The following is a 15,426-nucleotide window of genomic DNA, read 5'->3' as shown; positions in this document are numbered from 1 at the left end:
CACACATGATGGCAACAGGGTAGCTGTCATGGTAACATATAAATATGCCCAGAACTATATTCAGCCAGCAGAACTATATTCTATCCAAGCTTTGTCATGAACTCTGATTTTTTTAAGATGTTGATGAACTTTTATTCATTTATTTATATGCGGTGCTGAGAATTGAACCCAGTGCCTCACACATGCTAGGCAAGCGCTCCATCGCTGAGTTACAACCACAGCCCATGAACTCTGATCTTAAAATACAAATCTAGCTTGGATTTCCTCACCTATCTACTAAGGATTAGAACCCCTAGAAATTTTTTTTTAATATTTTATTTTTTGTTGTAGTTGAACACAATACCTATTTTTATTAATTTTTTTAATGTGGTGCTGAGGATCGAACCCAGGGCCTCACATGTGCTAGGTGAGTACTCTACTGCTGAGCCACATGTGAAAGCACACTCTTCAGTTCAATTTCTAACAAAGTGATTAATGGTGCAGCTCCAGGAATGCATTGTGTCAGAAGAGCTGAACCACCTGTAACAATCGAAGGATTAGTAAAGGATTGCCTGCTGCAGGCAAAGGACAAAGGACTGCCATTTCCCAGGTTGTCAGCAATGCCTTTTGTCATTAACTTCAAATACACTTAATAAAAGCAAACAAGTAGAGTCACAGTTACAAGTTACCAATTAATAAAGAGCTTATTAGTACACAGGAATGGGGGATTTTGACCAATAAAAAATAAAAAACAAAAAAACAGTCAGAGGCATAGGGAGGAGTAGCATGTAGTTTTTTAATGTGAAAGGTAAAAAGTTACAATTAATGGAAAGCAGAGGTCATGTTAACAAAGTTCATTACAAAGCTGGTCTGACACAAGACAAAAAATTTCCCCAGGCTCTCCACCTGCAGACCAAATGAGAGTCAAAAGTTGAGTACAAATCTGAAGAATCTATGGGTGCAACAAGCTGCTGTCTCAAGACCTTTTATCCAAGGGACATCAAAAAGTGAACCTAAAAGAAAGAAACAGAAAAGTAAAATGTCTTATGACACTACAAACAGGTCCCCCAAATCCATGAGATAGTAATGGGGTTCCTAAGCTCAGAACAGAATTTAAGCCAAGCTAGAACAAACACAATGAGGCAAATATTTTTCACAGAGTATTTTATGGAGCAGTATCTATAAAAATAATGTTTAAAGCTAAATTCCAAGCCCACAAAGGCAAAACTAACGAGGTACTGGGAAACATGGACTCTAACTCCAACTCTCTCATTAGTAAGCTGTATTATTTTACATAAGTCACTTCTACCTGCTGGCCCACAAATTCTTCAAGGTGAAGGAGTTGCAGTTTTACCTAAAGAAACTTTCTGATGTTAGAATGCACCTAAAGCACTGATTTTTAGCTTTGAGAAAGATAGGAAGAAAGAGAATTCAAGAAAGTAGGAAAAAAAATTCAATCTCAGATTTAATAAAGGACCAAAGGAAAAGAAAAAAAATTAGTTTTCATTTAAAGATAAGGTTATTTTGGGTAAAGTGAAAAAATGACTCCAAGAGAAGTAGTTCAGCTGCTGCTACAGCAGGAGGGAACTGGGATCTGGAAATTGTGAGGTGTCACCATTCCAGAAAGACACAGCCTTCCTTTCTTGTCTTCAGAGTCGGCTTCCCACCTAGTGGACTCCATGATAGGTATAGCCAGAAACTAATCTCTTGCCCCTGGGGACTCCTTCCAATGTTTCCACAAGATGCCAATTTTTCAGCAATGTGCCATTAAAACGCTGTAACTTTCTATATATGCCATGACTTGAAAAAGGTTGGGAAACACTACCTTTCAGAACTGGGCTACCCACCCCAGTAGGTAAAAAGGGCATCACCTTATTTTGCATACCAATTCAAGTGACTAGACATTCCAGCATCAGAGCTTCCATCCAGAATGCTTTCATTTCACTAACAATGACATTTAAAGATATGCTACATAATTGCAAAAGATTTCAGTGCAACCATGAGAAATGTGTAAAAGAAAAAAGCAAAAACAGGGAGCTAAGTGTTCACAGTGCTAAATAAGAACAAATAGCCTATTAAAACTCACCTATTCATTCCATCAAATTTGTTAAAACAAACTCTAGTAACAGACTATGAACCAATAATACATCAGTTCTAATAACCAACAGTTCTAATGGTGAGAGAGGACTAAAGCCTAAGGCCATTTTAGTGAATAAACTCTTGACACATTGAGAATTATAAAAGGACTCCTGGTTTAACACAAAAGTCAAATTTTAAGATTTTATATTAAAATGTAAGACTATGAGGCCAGTCCATGTGGAAGGCAAAAGTAATTCATGATAGTAAAAGAGTCTCTTCTCTTAAGGCAAAGATATATTTACCAGACACTATTCCAAAAGCAGAAGTTCTAGAATTCTTTGAAATGATAGCTCTAGGTTGAGGATATAACTTGCCTAGCAAGTGTGAAGCCCTGGGTGAGATCTCCAGTACCATACATACATACATACACACATACACACACACACACACACAAAAGCTAGTTCAACAAAATCAGACTATTCAACAGCTCAGAGTGGTTTTTTTGTTTTGTTTTGTTTTTGTTTGTTTGTTTGTTTTTAAAGAAAGAGAGAGAGAGAGACAGGATTTTTTTAATATTTATTTTCCAGTTCTCAGCGGACATAACATCTTTGTTTGTATGTGGTGCTGAGGATCGAACCCAGGCCGCACGCATGCCAGGCGAGCGGCTACCGCTTGAGCCACACCCCCAGCCCTCAAAGAGTGGTTTTAACTGCTAACAAGGGGATAAAGGTTTTGGTAAAATGACTAATAAAACCTCCTCCCCTGATACTGAAATTTGGAAATGTGCAAAATGAAAGACACCTACTGAGAAAGTTAGTAGGACTTCTTGAGTCTATTTTACCCATGCAGAAAGGACAGTGACATTTGATCAGTCTGTTCTAATCATCTTAAAAGAAAGCTAGCATAACAAAGAACTGTTAAAAATAATAACTCTCTCTATAGATAGAAATGATAATGCCAGACAGGGTCATTTTTATTTGGAAGCGTATTCTTCTTTAGTTTCATCTCTATTCAGATGTTAGCACTACGCAGATATGATCAAATACTGAATTTTCCTTAGAATCCACCTCTTCCTGGACACCCAATTAAAACTGAAATTTGAAATAATGTAAATCAAAAACCATTCTGCAGAAATTCCAAGTTCAGAGCTCAATTTGAACCATAATTTTAGAAAACACAGATGAGACATTTCTAAAAATGAAAAGCACTTCAGAAATCAGCCAATTCTCTCACTTTAGAGATGAAGAAACTATAACCTCAAAGTCTGACAAATTTGTCCAGAGCTGTGCTGTTCAACACTGCAGGGACTGGTAGTTTAAATAGGTGATTATTTAAACTTAGATAAAATTAAGTGAAATTAGGTGCACACCTGTAATCCCAACTACTTAAGGAAGCTGTCAGGAGGAGCCTAAGTTCAAGGTCAACCTGGACAACTTGGTGAGACCCTATCTCAAATTTTTTAAAAATAAAAATGGGTTGGGAGTATAGCTCAGTTGATAGAATACCTCTGCGTTCGATCCCTAGTATAAATAACAACAACAATAATAAACTAAGAAGCTCAGTGATAGAGCTCTTGCCTACCACGTTCAAGGCCCTGCCTGGGTTCAATTCCAAGTATTAAGTAATAATAATAATTTAATTAAAAATTCAATTCCTCATGTACTTAGCCACATTTCAAATATTCAATAACCACAAGTGCTTAATAGTTACCACACTGGGCAGTGCAGACCCAGAATACAAGATGCAGTCCAGGTCATCCTCACTAGATTTAAGTCAGATCTGATATGCATTTTCTTGCATTTCTCCTGAACCACATTAGAGATGCCCGACTTTGCAGAAATATTTCAAATCGCCTGTCTTCATCCTTTCTTATGAACCTCTTCTATTTCCCATTAAAAAAATGCAAGCTTGGGGCTGGGGTTGTGGCTCAGCAGTAGAGCACTTGTCTAGCATGTGTGAGAGCCTAGGTTCAATCCTCAGAACCACATACAAGTAAACTAAAAATAAAGGTACTGTGTCCAACTACAACTAAAAAATAAATATTTTTTTAAAAAAGCAAGCTTAATATTTTTAATGAAAACCTTCTAATGAGAAGATGTATACAGTCATCATTCCAAAGTCCTTGAACCTAACAGAAAGCAAATAATATAAAAGTTTAGAGTCTAAATGTCCACTATCAAGTTCATGCACAGTCACTTATTAGTTCCACAGCCAGGGAAAGTCAACTTAAATTCCACCGAGGTTTAATTAGTTCAGGTGTAAAATTGGAATACTATTTACTACTATCTGTCTACCTCCTCTCCTCAGGGTGGGTGGTAAAAATCAAATGTGTTAACGTAAGAAAAATTACATGTGGAAGGCATGTGAACCTACAAACTTGGTAATGTAATCAATGTTAAGACATTTTACAAATGTTATTTAATTTTATATAAGGCCTTATATAAAAAGTGTGCATTTTGTTGTGAACTTTAACATTTCACATTCTGTGAACAGATGGTGGAAATCTGGAAATAAGAATAAAAGCAACAACTGAAGGAAAAACAAAAGCAAAGCCCAACTTAGGAACCACAAAAACAGCACTATCCTCCTCAAACACAACAGGGATCATCACAAATTATATAATGGAAGGTTAGTTGCTTGAAGAGGCTTTGATTACTAGTCAGGCCACACACCTGTGTAAATAGGGAAACCAAGGCTCAGAGACAAGCTTAGCTGTCCCTTCAACTAATTAACCATATAAAATCCACAGTGCAGGTCTTCCACCTTGTCATCACAACTGCTTCCCACTGCACAGCCTCTTTTATCAATATTTCCTTGACTGTTTTCTTCCACAGCACTTCCAAACACTTACTGAACAAGCATACACTAGGACTGTTAGTCCTGTGCTAAACCCTGAGGTCCCTACTCTCAGAAAACTTGAGAATCCAGTGAGAGAGAAACAGGAATGTGAAGGAACAGTTTTATAACAACGAGATAATGCAGCCTTAGAGGTATGCGCAGTCAACATGAGAGCCCAGAGGATCCTATACAACAGATAAAGAAGGGATGTCCTAGTATGGGATTCACCCACTCCAAGGGAGGAGAAAGTGAGGCAGGGAGTTAGGACAGCAATGCAATTCATAAACACAAATCTACTTGATATTCTCCCCCTCCCCACTTTGGTAGTCTTATGGACCAAATACAAAATAGAGTTCAGTCACCAAATACAAAGCCATCAATTAGTGTTCTTTTAGTAATAAAAAAAGCAGATTGAAGGTTTTAAAAATAAAAGGTAATTTTTTTTTTTTTTAAAGAGAGAGAATTTTTTTTTTTAATATTTATTTTTTAGTCTTCGGCAGACACAACATCTTTGTTTGTATGTGGTGCTGAGGATCAAACCCGGGCCGCACGCATGCCAGGCGAGCACGCTACCGCTTGAGCCACATCCCCAGCCCAAAAAATAAAAGGTAATTTAATCTCACCTTCCAACCAGGGGAGAAATGTGTTGGAAAAAAGGTAATATTGTGCCTACCTCAGAAGATTTTCTACAAATTCAGGATAATACCCTCTTGGAGAACTTATTTGGTTACTGGACCTAATTCAATATAAGGTAGAAATGTCAAAGACAAAATAAAAATAGATCCCGCATCAAAAAAAAATTTAAAGATTATTATCAGTGGGAGCTCATTGTTGAAAGCAATAAAAGGTCTAGAATGAACCAAAAAGGAAGCTCTTGAACTTACAAGAAAAGAAAACACAGGTAAAATCTGAGGATCTATGTGCACCTGTTTTTTTCTGTGTAATAAAACCCTTGGGCCACTCAAAGGTTCTGGGCCCTTTTGTTCCTAGCTCAACAGTGCCCACTTCTGGTCAGGCTATAAAGCAACCCTCAACCCAACATTTAAACCCACTTGGACCTCTGCTGCCCTCCTATGACTGGAAAAGAAACTGGGTTTTATCACAGAGGATCAGTGGTTTCTTCCCCCAAATTCTACTTTTTGTAGTACAATCTCGCAACAAAGGAAATGTACAATTCACTAGGTGGCAGCAGAGCTTAAAGAATAACATTTAGATTCCCTTCCAGAGGTAATTCTCTAGAATCATAGTTTGATGAATTCGAAAAGCCAACACAATTAATTGCATGTTTGTAAACAGTACTGTCAGCTTAAATGTTCTGCCTAACCCCACAATCTCCTTGCTCTAGCTCAGATTAAACAGTATAGATGTTTAAGGACTGGAAGGAGAATGTCTCCATTAAAAAAAAAGAAAGCAATGGGGCTGAGGTTGTGGCTCAGCAGTAGAGCGCTTGCCTAGCACATGCAAGGCCCTCCCTGGGTTCCATCCTCAGCACCACATAAAATAAATAAAAGTATTAAAAAAAAAAAAAAGGCAACTTTTTTAAATTTTAGCCAAAGCATTTGGCATACAATCTCCCCAGGAGGTGAGCACATTTCAGCTCAGGTTTGTCCCTCTTCACTGAGTTCACCTTTCCCTTTGACCCAAGGCCCACATCAATACGAACTTTAATCTTCCAAATGTGACCAAATGTAGCTATGTCCCTCTTTGCCTCATTTTCTTCAGAAACCTGAGATGATATTTTTTTGAAAAGAACTTCAAAGAAACATGGAAAAACAAAATAGGAAATAATTATGGGAAGCACATAAATTTAACACTCAAATCTAATGAGTCTATCATGCAGTTATTAAAATTTACTGCCATCTTAGTGCCAATAACTGATCGTTTCAGGTGTTCATGGATTCTTGGGGCTCAGAAGCATACTAGAAACATTTTTAGTTTAATATTCTCATTTTTATGATAATCTAAAAAATACTGAGTCTAATCATAACCACGTAGATAGCCACCCCATAATCAGTATTACTAACAGATAGAGCAAATTCTATCACTGGGTTTCTCAAACTGCTATCTTTAGATATGTTTTCAGGAGACCACGAAGTCTCTGGAAAAGGTTTTATTTATTTATTTATTTATTTTAATATTTATTTTTCAGTTTTTGGTGGACCCAACATCTTTATTTTATTTTTATGTGGTGCTGAGGATTGAACCCAGCGCCCCGCGCATGCCAGGCGAGCGCGCTACAGCTTGAGCCACATCCCCAGCCCGAGGAAAAGGTTTTATTAATATGCATTATATTTGTCCTGGTTGACCAGAACTGCCATGAAGTTCAAGTCTTACAAGACAGGGAAGGAACTAGGATTAGAGAGGGACTCAAAGACAATATCAGCTGACTTTACAATGTTTAATCTGTTCAAAATCTGTCAATTCCAGGTAGTAGATATAGGAGTGCTTGTTATATTATCCATATTTTTCTACCTTTTCAAAATCGTCAAAATAAAATTAAAGAAAGGAAAGTCACAAGGTGAGGACAGTGATAGAACATCTGGGCTGGGCTGGGGATGTGGCTCAAGCGGTAGCGCGCTAGCCTGGCATGCGTGCGGCCCGTGTTCGATCCTCAGCACCACATACAAAGATGTTGTGTCTGCTGAAAACTAAAAAATAAACATTAAAAAATTTTTTCTCTCTCTCTCCCCCTCCCTCTCCTCTCTCTTAAAAAAAAAAAAAATCTGGGCTACCTTTTTTTTAAATTAATTTTTTTAATTTATATATGACAACAGAATGCATTACAATTCTTATTACACTGGGCTCCTTTTTAAGCCTACTTCTTTAACTCTGCAATTGACAAATACCATAATATATGGTAAACAACTCTGAGTAAAAACAGGGCACAAAAATCATTGTTTTTTGAAGCAGGACTGTATTATCACACTTAATGACTATAATAGACTCTCTAAATCTCAGTTCCTGATCTGTCAATGCAAATAAGCCTACCCTTATGAAAATGAGATACAGAACAAGCACTTGAAGCATGGCACACAGTGAGCACTCAGTATCTCTTTACTTTCTTACTTTCCCTAGATCATATTTATTTTTTAGCTCAGGGCCATTTTCTTTTGATCTGACTTTTCTAACATAGCTGCTGGTTTTAAATGTCACCTTCAAATTCATGCAAGATCAGTTACACTACAGATGTTTATTTTTTTCATACCCAACTACCATTTGGAAAATATGGAGAATGTTCAATCTGTTTTATTTTACCTTCTAAGTTAGTATAAATGTTGAAAACTCACTTTGGAAACTATTTTTAATGTGTTTTGGTATACTGTACATATATCTGAGTTAAAACCACATAAAAGGGCAAATAAATGTATATTTAAAAAATTGAGAGGAGGACAGAGTAGGTAGTACATGTCAAGTCAAAGATCTCTGTGGAAAATGCTTTGGGCAATCCCCCAGAGAAGAGAATTTTTCTATGAACATACTACTTTCTATAGAATGATTTAACACTGCAATCTGGGACTGGAAGATTTTGCTGAAGAGATTTTGCTGTACCTTGGGCCCATAACTCCCAGATGAACAGGTAGGTCTAAGGTTGTTAACATGGTTTGCACCACACAGTTTCTCCTGAGCCTGCATTTTTGTCTGTTTCTGTCATAATTTTGAAATAGTAAGTTCTCTACAGCAGAGTCCTCCTCCAATCATAATAGTCCTAGAAAATAATTTTCCATGATTTGGTATCTCCCTGAGCATAAAGAATATCCTTGAAATGTTTGTTCTGTCACCTTCCTAAGTATATACCATGACTCATCTAGGAAAAAAAGAACTTTAGATATCCACAGTAAGGCAACCAGAAGACTTATGGCCTTCCCAACAGTCTATCAGAGAGCCCAAGAATTACTTGAAATATATACAAGCATAAGAAGGTCAAGGCTAGAGACTGCACTTCCTAGCTGCACTCCAGGTTTTACACTGGTAACAGATAACTGGTGAGAGCTATTATCCACTGGTCACACAACTCATCTGCTGTTCCTGCTCCAGACAGCACAGTAACTCCCTTCTCAGTCTCTCACAGCACTCTGCTCAAAACTCTGGTAAGACTCCAACCATGTTGTATTTCATCTGTTATGTTTACATGTCTCCTCCTCCACTAGATTATTCACTTTTGAGGGCAGAAGCCACAGATTACTTCTCTTTATATTCTTAGTAACAAGGCACTGACTGGCAAATAGGGAGGGAAAAAGGGAGGGGCAGGTAGAAGGAGGACAAACTCAAGTCTTAATCAGGTCTCCAATGAGTGAAACTCTTAGGATAGTAGAATAAAGTGGTTCTCAAATTTTTTTGAATGGAATAAACTACCTCTGCCAATTTAGCACTATCAAAAATGAAATCTTAAACAAACTGTAACATAACTATTTTTGAGGCAATTTCAAAGGAAAGGATTTTTGTAACATTATTAGTAACTAATTAATTCATGCCAGAAAATAAAGTATAGTCACTGTCACTGCATGCACTTTACACATGTTTGCTCTAACTCTTATATTAGATTTCCCCTGACTAATACAAAAATTGTAGCTTTCCAAGTTGTGATAAAGAGGTTGATCCTGGAATGTTTTTCCCCAAAATCGGTAATACTTCCTAAGGTTCTCTTTTCTCTATCAACTGGTAACAGCAGCATTAAATTTTGTAGAGTATGAGGCTGGGGTTATGGCTCAGTGGTAGAGCGCTTGCCTCACACATGCAAGGCCCTGGGTTCAATCCTCAACACCACATAAAAATAAATAAAGTTATTGTGTCCAACTACAAAAAAATAAATGTTAAAAAAAATTGTAAAGGCAAAGAGTGTATGCATTCATGTAAGCTGCATGAACACTGGGCCAAGAGTACCAATGGACAAAGGCACTTCTCCACAACCAGGTTATGTGGCTGGGGAAGGCTACTGGATTGTTCTGAACCTCTGTTTTCTCATATATAAAGTCAATATACAATTTGGAAAACATCCATGAACTTATTAGACCTTTAGAGTTTTGACTGGCAGGGAAGGAGAGGCCAAAGAGAATTTTTTTTTTTTTTTTGGTGATGCTGGGGATTGAACCCAGGGCCAACTGAGCTACATCCCCAGCCCCAGAGAGAGCTTTTTGATTTCTATCAATCAACACAGTTCTACTTCCACTCCAGTTTTCTATCAGAATTCTATATATGAGCTTGTCTGGGTGGGGCAGGAGAGCTTCATGCTAAACCAAGGAAAATGGTAAATGAACTAAATGGCATCACACAAGTCTTTTCCTAAATTAATCCAATTTCCCCTTTAATTTCAGCGTAGGACACACATTAGCAAAGGGCTACAGTCATTCATTCAACCTACAACATATGGCTTCAAGTATAAGTGCCATACTGGATACTATGAGAACAACAGCCCAGACTTTTAAGTCATTTGAGATGGAAATCAGAAAAAAATTTAAGAGCCAATCCAGCCATGCACAGTGGCACATGCCTGTAATCCCAGAAACTAAGGAGGCTGAGGCAGGAGGATGCTAAATTTGAGGCTAGAATGGGCAATTTAGTAAGATCCTGTCTCAAAATAAAATAAATAAAAAGGGCTGGAGGTTGCAGCTCAGTGGCAGAGCACCCCTGGTTTAATCCTCAGTACCAAAAAAAAAAAAAAAGAAAGAAAAAATCCAAAGGCAAAATCTGTAATTTGTGTTTCTTAAAAAATGAGCTATTTTCATAGTTATTGGTATAAAAATTAATAAATTAACTATAGGCAACACTTATCTTCTGTTATCTTAAGGATATATAAAACAATAAGGAGACAATGACCCAGAGCAATAGCAGTGAAAGATCCATATTAATGCATACTTTAAAGACCACCTCAAAATTCTGCAAACCTCTCAGCAGCAATACAGGAATCCTGATAATTATGATCAAACCAGACCCATCTAATTTCTCTTCCCAAAATCTACATGACAGGACAAGGACTATGATTATCACTTACATTACTTCAGTCTCCTACTCCTCAATTAAGTAAATGGGAAATATTCAGCCCACAAAGTTCATGACAACAAGGTGCAGGATAGTGCTGGCAAAGAGAAAATCAGCAAAGGCTCGCTCTGGGGAGATGCCTTGGAAATCTGCTTTGTTCTGTGGGTTGATCTGTATTCTCAGGCACACTGCAAAAGGAGAACACAAAAATAATTATTTAGAAGTTCAAAACAAATATGACTACTAATGAACACACATACATCCTATGATGCAACAATTCCAGATATTAATGTATTTTCACATGAAAAGGCACCTACAAGGATACCCATGATAGCCTCCAAATAGGAAACAATCTCTGTGTCAATCAACAGTAAAATGATAAATTGTAGCATATGCAAACAATACAGCAATGAAAAGGAGCTTCTGCTACACACAATACAGGATAAAAATACACAAGTATCAGATATAAAAGTACATGCCATACTGATTTATACATACATATCAGATGGCTTTATATATATAAAACTTAAAACTCTGCAAAACAAATCAGGATTATAGTTCTTTCATGAGAGAAAGGTGGCTGGGCAGATGCAAGGAGCCTTCTTAGGTACTGGAAATGTTCTGAATTATTTTTAATCTGTTATCTATTATTATTAGATTGGCAAATTTTAAAACTTATCTAAAACTTATCAAGTTGTACATCTTAAGCGACATAATCCTTTTTTTTTTTTTTTTGGTACTGGGGATTAAACTCAAGGGCATTCAACCACTGAGCCACATCCCCAGCCGTTTGTTCTTGATTTAGAGACAGGGTCCCACTGAGTTGCTTAGTGCTTCACTTTTGCTGAGGCTGGCTTTAAACTTTCAATCCTCCTGCCGCAGCCTCCAGAGCTGCTGGGATTACAGACCTGTGCCACTATGCCTGACAAAGCTTCACAATCTTAACTGTTTGATAAAAGAAAGTTAAAGGAGCCAGACATGGTGGTGCACACCTGTAATCTCAACAGCTCAGGAGGCTGAGGCAGGAGGATCACCGGTTCAAGGTCAGCCCCAGCAACTTAGCAAGTCCCTAAGCAACTAAGCAAGACCTTGTCTCAAAATAAAAAATAAAAAGAATTGGGGATGTGGCTCAGTGGTTAAGCACCCCTGAGTTCAATCCCCAGTCCTCCCCACAAAAAGGAAAAAAAGTTAAAGGAAAAAAAAATCTATTCTCAAAGTTACATTAAAAACCACAAGTTTATTGAGGAAAAAAAATATTATCAAAAAACTCTAAGAATTTATCTCTTAATTTAAAGGCTTCTAATTATATCTAGAGAGGGATGTAGCTGAGGCAGTAACAAAAGAGCTGGGTGAACAACAAAACAAAGTTATAGGCCTAGGGATACAGCTCAGTTGGTAGAGTACTTGCCTCGCAAGCACTTTTAAAAGTACAAATTACTTTCTAACAAAATATATGTATAATATACAGGAGACATATATATTATAAATATAACTGCTCATCCATGAGACCTACCTCCTAGTTATAGATAAACTACTTTCTGATAGCTTCTTATTTGTCTCAAAAAAAGGTAGGAGACCTAAGCTATATAACTCTTAACAAAGAATTCGACACTGCCACATTTATATACCCTTGAAGATTCTAACATGGCACATTAGCAACCATCACAACTGATTTAAAAAAAAAAAAAAAAACTCCAGGACTGCACTTTTCCAAAATACCTTTATGCCTGTGATAAATTATTACACTGCTTAAGAAAATTCAAATTTGCTTTAGGCTAGCAGCCATTCCATCACTAAGAAAAAACAAAGACCTGAAATCTAATCCAAAGGCCAGAAAACTATTAGACTAGTTCTCCTGACTCCAGGACCATAGCAACAGTTTTCATTATGTTTAAAAATGTAAACATAGCCAGGCATGTGGTACAGACCTGTAACCCCAGTGGTGGGGGAGGCTGAAGCAGGAGGATCTTGAATTCAAAGCCAGCCTCAGCAATGGTGAGGCGCTAGGCAACTCAGTGAGACCCTGTCTCTAAATAAAATACAAGATGGAGCTGGGGATGTGGCTCAGTGGTCAAGTGCCCCTGAGTTCAATCCCCAGCACCCCCCAATCCCCCAAAAATGTAAACACTATGAAACTGCCACTGATCTTTTCAGGCACCCAAGCTCTTCAAAAATACAAAGGACACTAACTGAATCAAAAGCAACCAATTAAAATCCTGCTGTGAAAAGTACAGATTTATTCATTCATTTGGGAGAACAAATGGAAATATCCATTAATATTTATGGTGTTTTACCTTTTGACTAAGAAAACATTCTAACAGCATGTTTGTAAGTTGAAGAAAAAAATGAAAACAGTGCAAATGCCATTCAGGAGATTAAATTATACTATGAACAGACAATGAAATCACATGCAATTATTCAAAAGAATAAGGCAAATTTTCTATACATTGAAGTAAAGCTATTCACTTTCATTAAGTAGGAAAAAACAGAATTACTCCATTCCATATTTCTCTTTTTAAAAATATTTTATTTCTATGATAAAGTTATCGTTGGTTTTAGTTGGAATCTAGAAAATATCCAGAGAAATAAATACTAAACTATTAACAGTTGGTTATTAGTGTTTGGGGAATTTTGTGGGGACAAAGAAAAAACTCCTGGTGAAAGCTTATCTGCTTAAAAATTAAAATTGATGTTATCCTTATCACTGTAACCCAAGTTATTTCAATGACAACATAAGAATCAGAATTCCACAAGGATGGAAAGAAACTCAGAGGTCATAAAAAACAAGCACTCCATGGGGTGGGAGGAGGTGGGTATGCTGAGGAGGCTGCAAGAATCACCTGGGAAGTTTTCCAAAGTATACTTACCATTTACAGAATCTGGTAAGCCACCCCCAGGGGAGATTACAAACCTTCCAGAGCCTGTGTTACCATAAAGGTGTCACATCCCTCAGATGCACTGGGAACAAAAAAAAGTAAAGAATCTTGCCTGCTCAAAAAGCTCTTCCAGAAACAAGCCTTCAGCGTCTCCCTGAGCACTTCCAAAGATGGAAATTTACTACCTCCTGAGGCAGCCTGTTTCATTTTAGCAGTTCTAATTTAATCTGCCTCTCTAAATGTTCATTCATTCAGCAAAATATTTACTGAGCATTCTCTACGAGTCATGCATTGTTACAGGTGCTGGGAATATGGCATAGAAAAAGAAAAAGAAAAAGAGTCTGGCTCCCAAGGAACTTATATGTCTATGGAGAGAAACATAAAACAAATATTGTAAGTAAACAAACAAGGAAATATCAAATAGCAATATGTGCTATAAAGAAAATAAAACAGAATATTAAAGAGTGACTGGGAAGCTATTTTTTACTCAGTGGCCTCAGAAAGCCTCTTTAAGAAAGTGATACTTAATACCAGTATCTGAAAGACAAAAGAATCAACCATATAAAGATCTGGGGACAGAACATTCTAGATAGTTAAAAAAAAAAAAAAAAACCTAACCAAACAGTAGTGATCAGCAGAAGACAAATCCTATAAGATTTTTAAATCTCAGAAAAGAGTCTGGATTTAGTTCTAAGTGCAATAGGACAGTATTTCAGGGGTTTGAGTAGCTGAGTAATATAAATGATTACACTTTTATTTTTCTGAGTCAGGGTCTCGCTGAGTTGCTCAGGTTGGCCTTGAACTTTCAAATTCTCCTGCCTCAGCCTCCCTCAGTCACTCCCTCAGGCATGCACCACTAAGCCTGGCTGATAATTTTTTTTTAATTGGACAATATTAGAGAATATTGAATGAGAATGATCCAGTAGAGAGAGAGAAATTAATGATGCGGAATGGAGGGATAATTGCAGAGACATGAGAAGACTAGATTCCCTGCATGAGTCAAGGAGCTGGCTGCTGACAGGAAAGGGACACATCTGCTTAAAATTTAAAATCATCCACCACCCATGGGAAGTAAGTTAGAGTGTATGGGAACAGCAGCAGGTGGGCTGTTATGATTCAATAGAAAGTAGAAGGATTCCTGCCTACTTTTATTGTTTTCGTTAAAAAAAAAAGACTAAGATCATCAACTGAGAATAAGAAAAAGAGGAAAAAGAGAAAAAATTCAAAAAGCATATATTGGCAAAGTAAACATTAGCAAAGCATTATTACAGGAGCACTGGGCAGGGTTTGGTGCCAACCATGTTCCCACTCTCACAAAAAATTCCCATCAGCACCATATTTATAGTTACTTTTTTGCATCTCCCACTATTGTAAACTCTTTTAGAGTAGAGACTATGTTCCTGTGCTTCACCTTAGCAGAGAAACTAGCACATAATTGTTCAGTATTCCTTAAATTATTATATACAAGTTCACAATTTAACATATACAGTATTAAGCACTGAGGATGAAGAGATGAAAGATGTCCCTACCCTCAAAGGCTCACCTTTCAGAGGGAAAATAGGCACAACAGTAAATACAGTACCATCTATCTCCCTCCCTCCCTCCTCCCTCCTCCTCCTCCTCCTCCTCACTTTCTTCCCTCCCTCCTCCTCCTCCTCCTCCTCTCTCTCTCCTCCTT

General features: G+C 37.3%; 1 protein-coding gene across 1 annotated transcript in view; it reads right to left on the bottom strand.

Moving 5' to 3' along the window:
* Positions 1-755: 755 nt before the first annotated feature.
* The window catches only part of Dad1 (defender against cell death 1), a 20,001-nt gene continuing 5,330 nt past the window's right edge, over positions 756-15,426 (bottom strand). The window contains exons 2-3 of the mRNA XM_015492960.2: positions 10,886-11,060; positions 756-992 (exon numbers count right to left, since the gene is read on the bottom strand). Of these exons, the coding sequence (XP_015348446.1) occupies positions 10,930-11,060 (131 nt within the window). The 3' untranslated portion in view covers positions 756-992; positions 10,886-10,929. The remainder of the gene's footprint in view (positions 993-10,885; positions 11,061-15,426) is intronic.

Source organism: Marmota marmota, unplaced genomic scaffold, assembly GCF_001458135.2.
Source record: "Marmota marmota marmota unplaced genomic scaffold, marMar, whole genome shotgun sequence".
In the NCBI taxonomy this organism is placed as follows: domain Eukaryota; kingdom Metazoa; phylum Chordata; class Mammalia; order Rodentia; family Sciuridae; genus Marmota; species Marmota marmota.
Note: the sequence above shows the minus strand (reverse complement) of the source record. Positions and strands in the feature narration are given on the sequence as shown.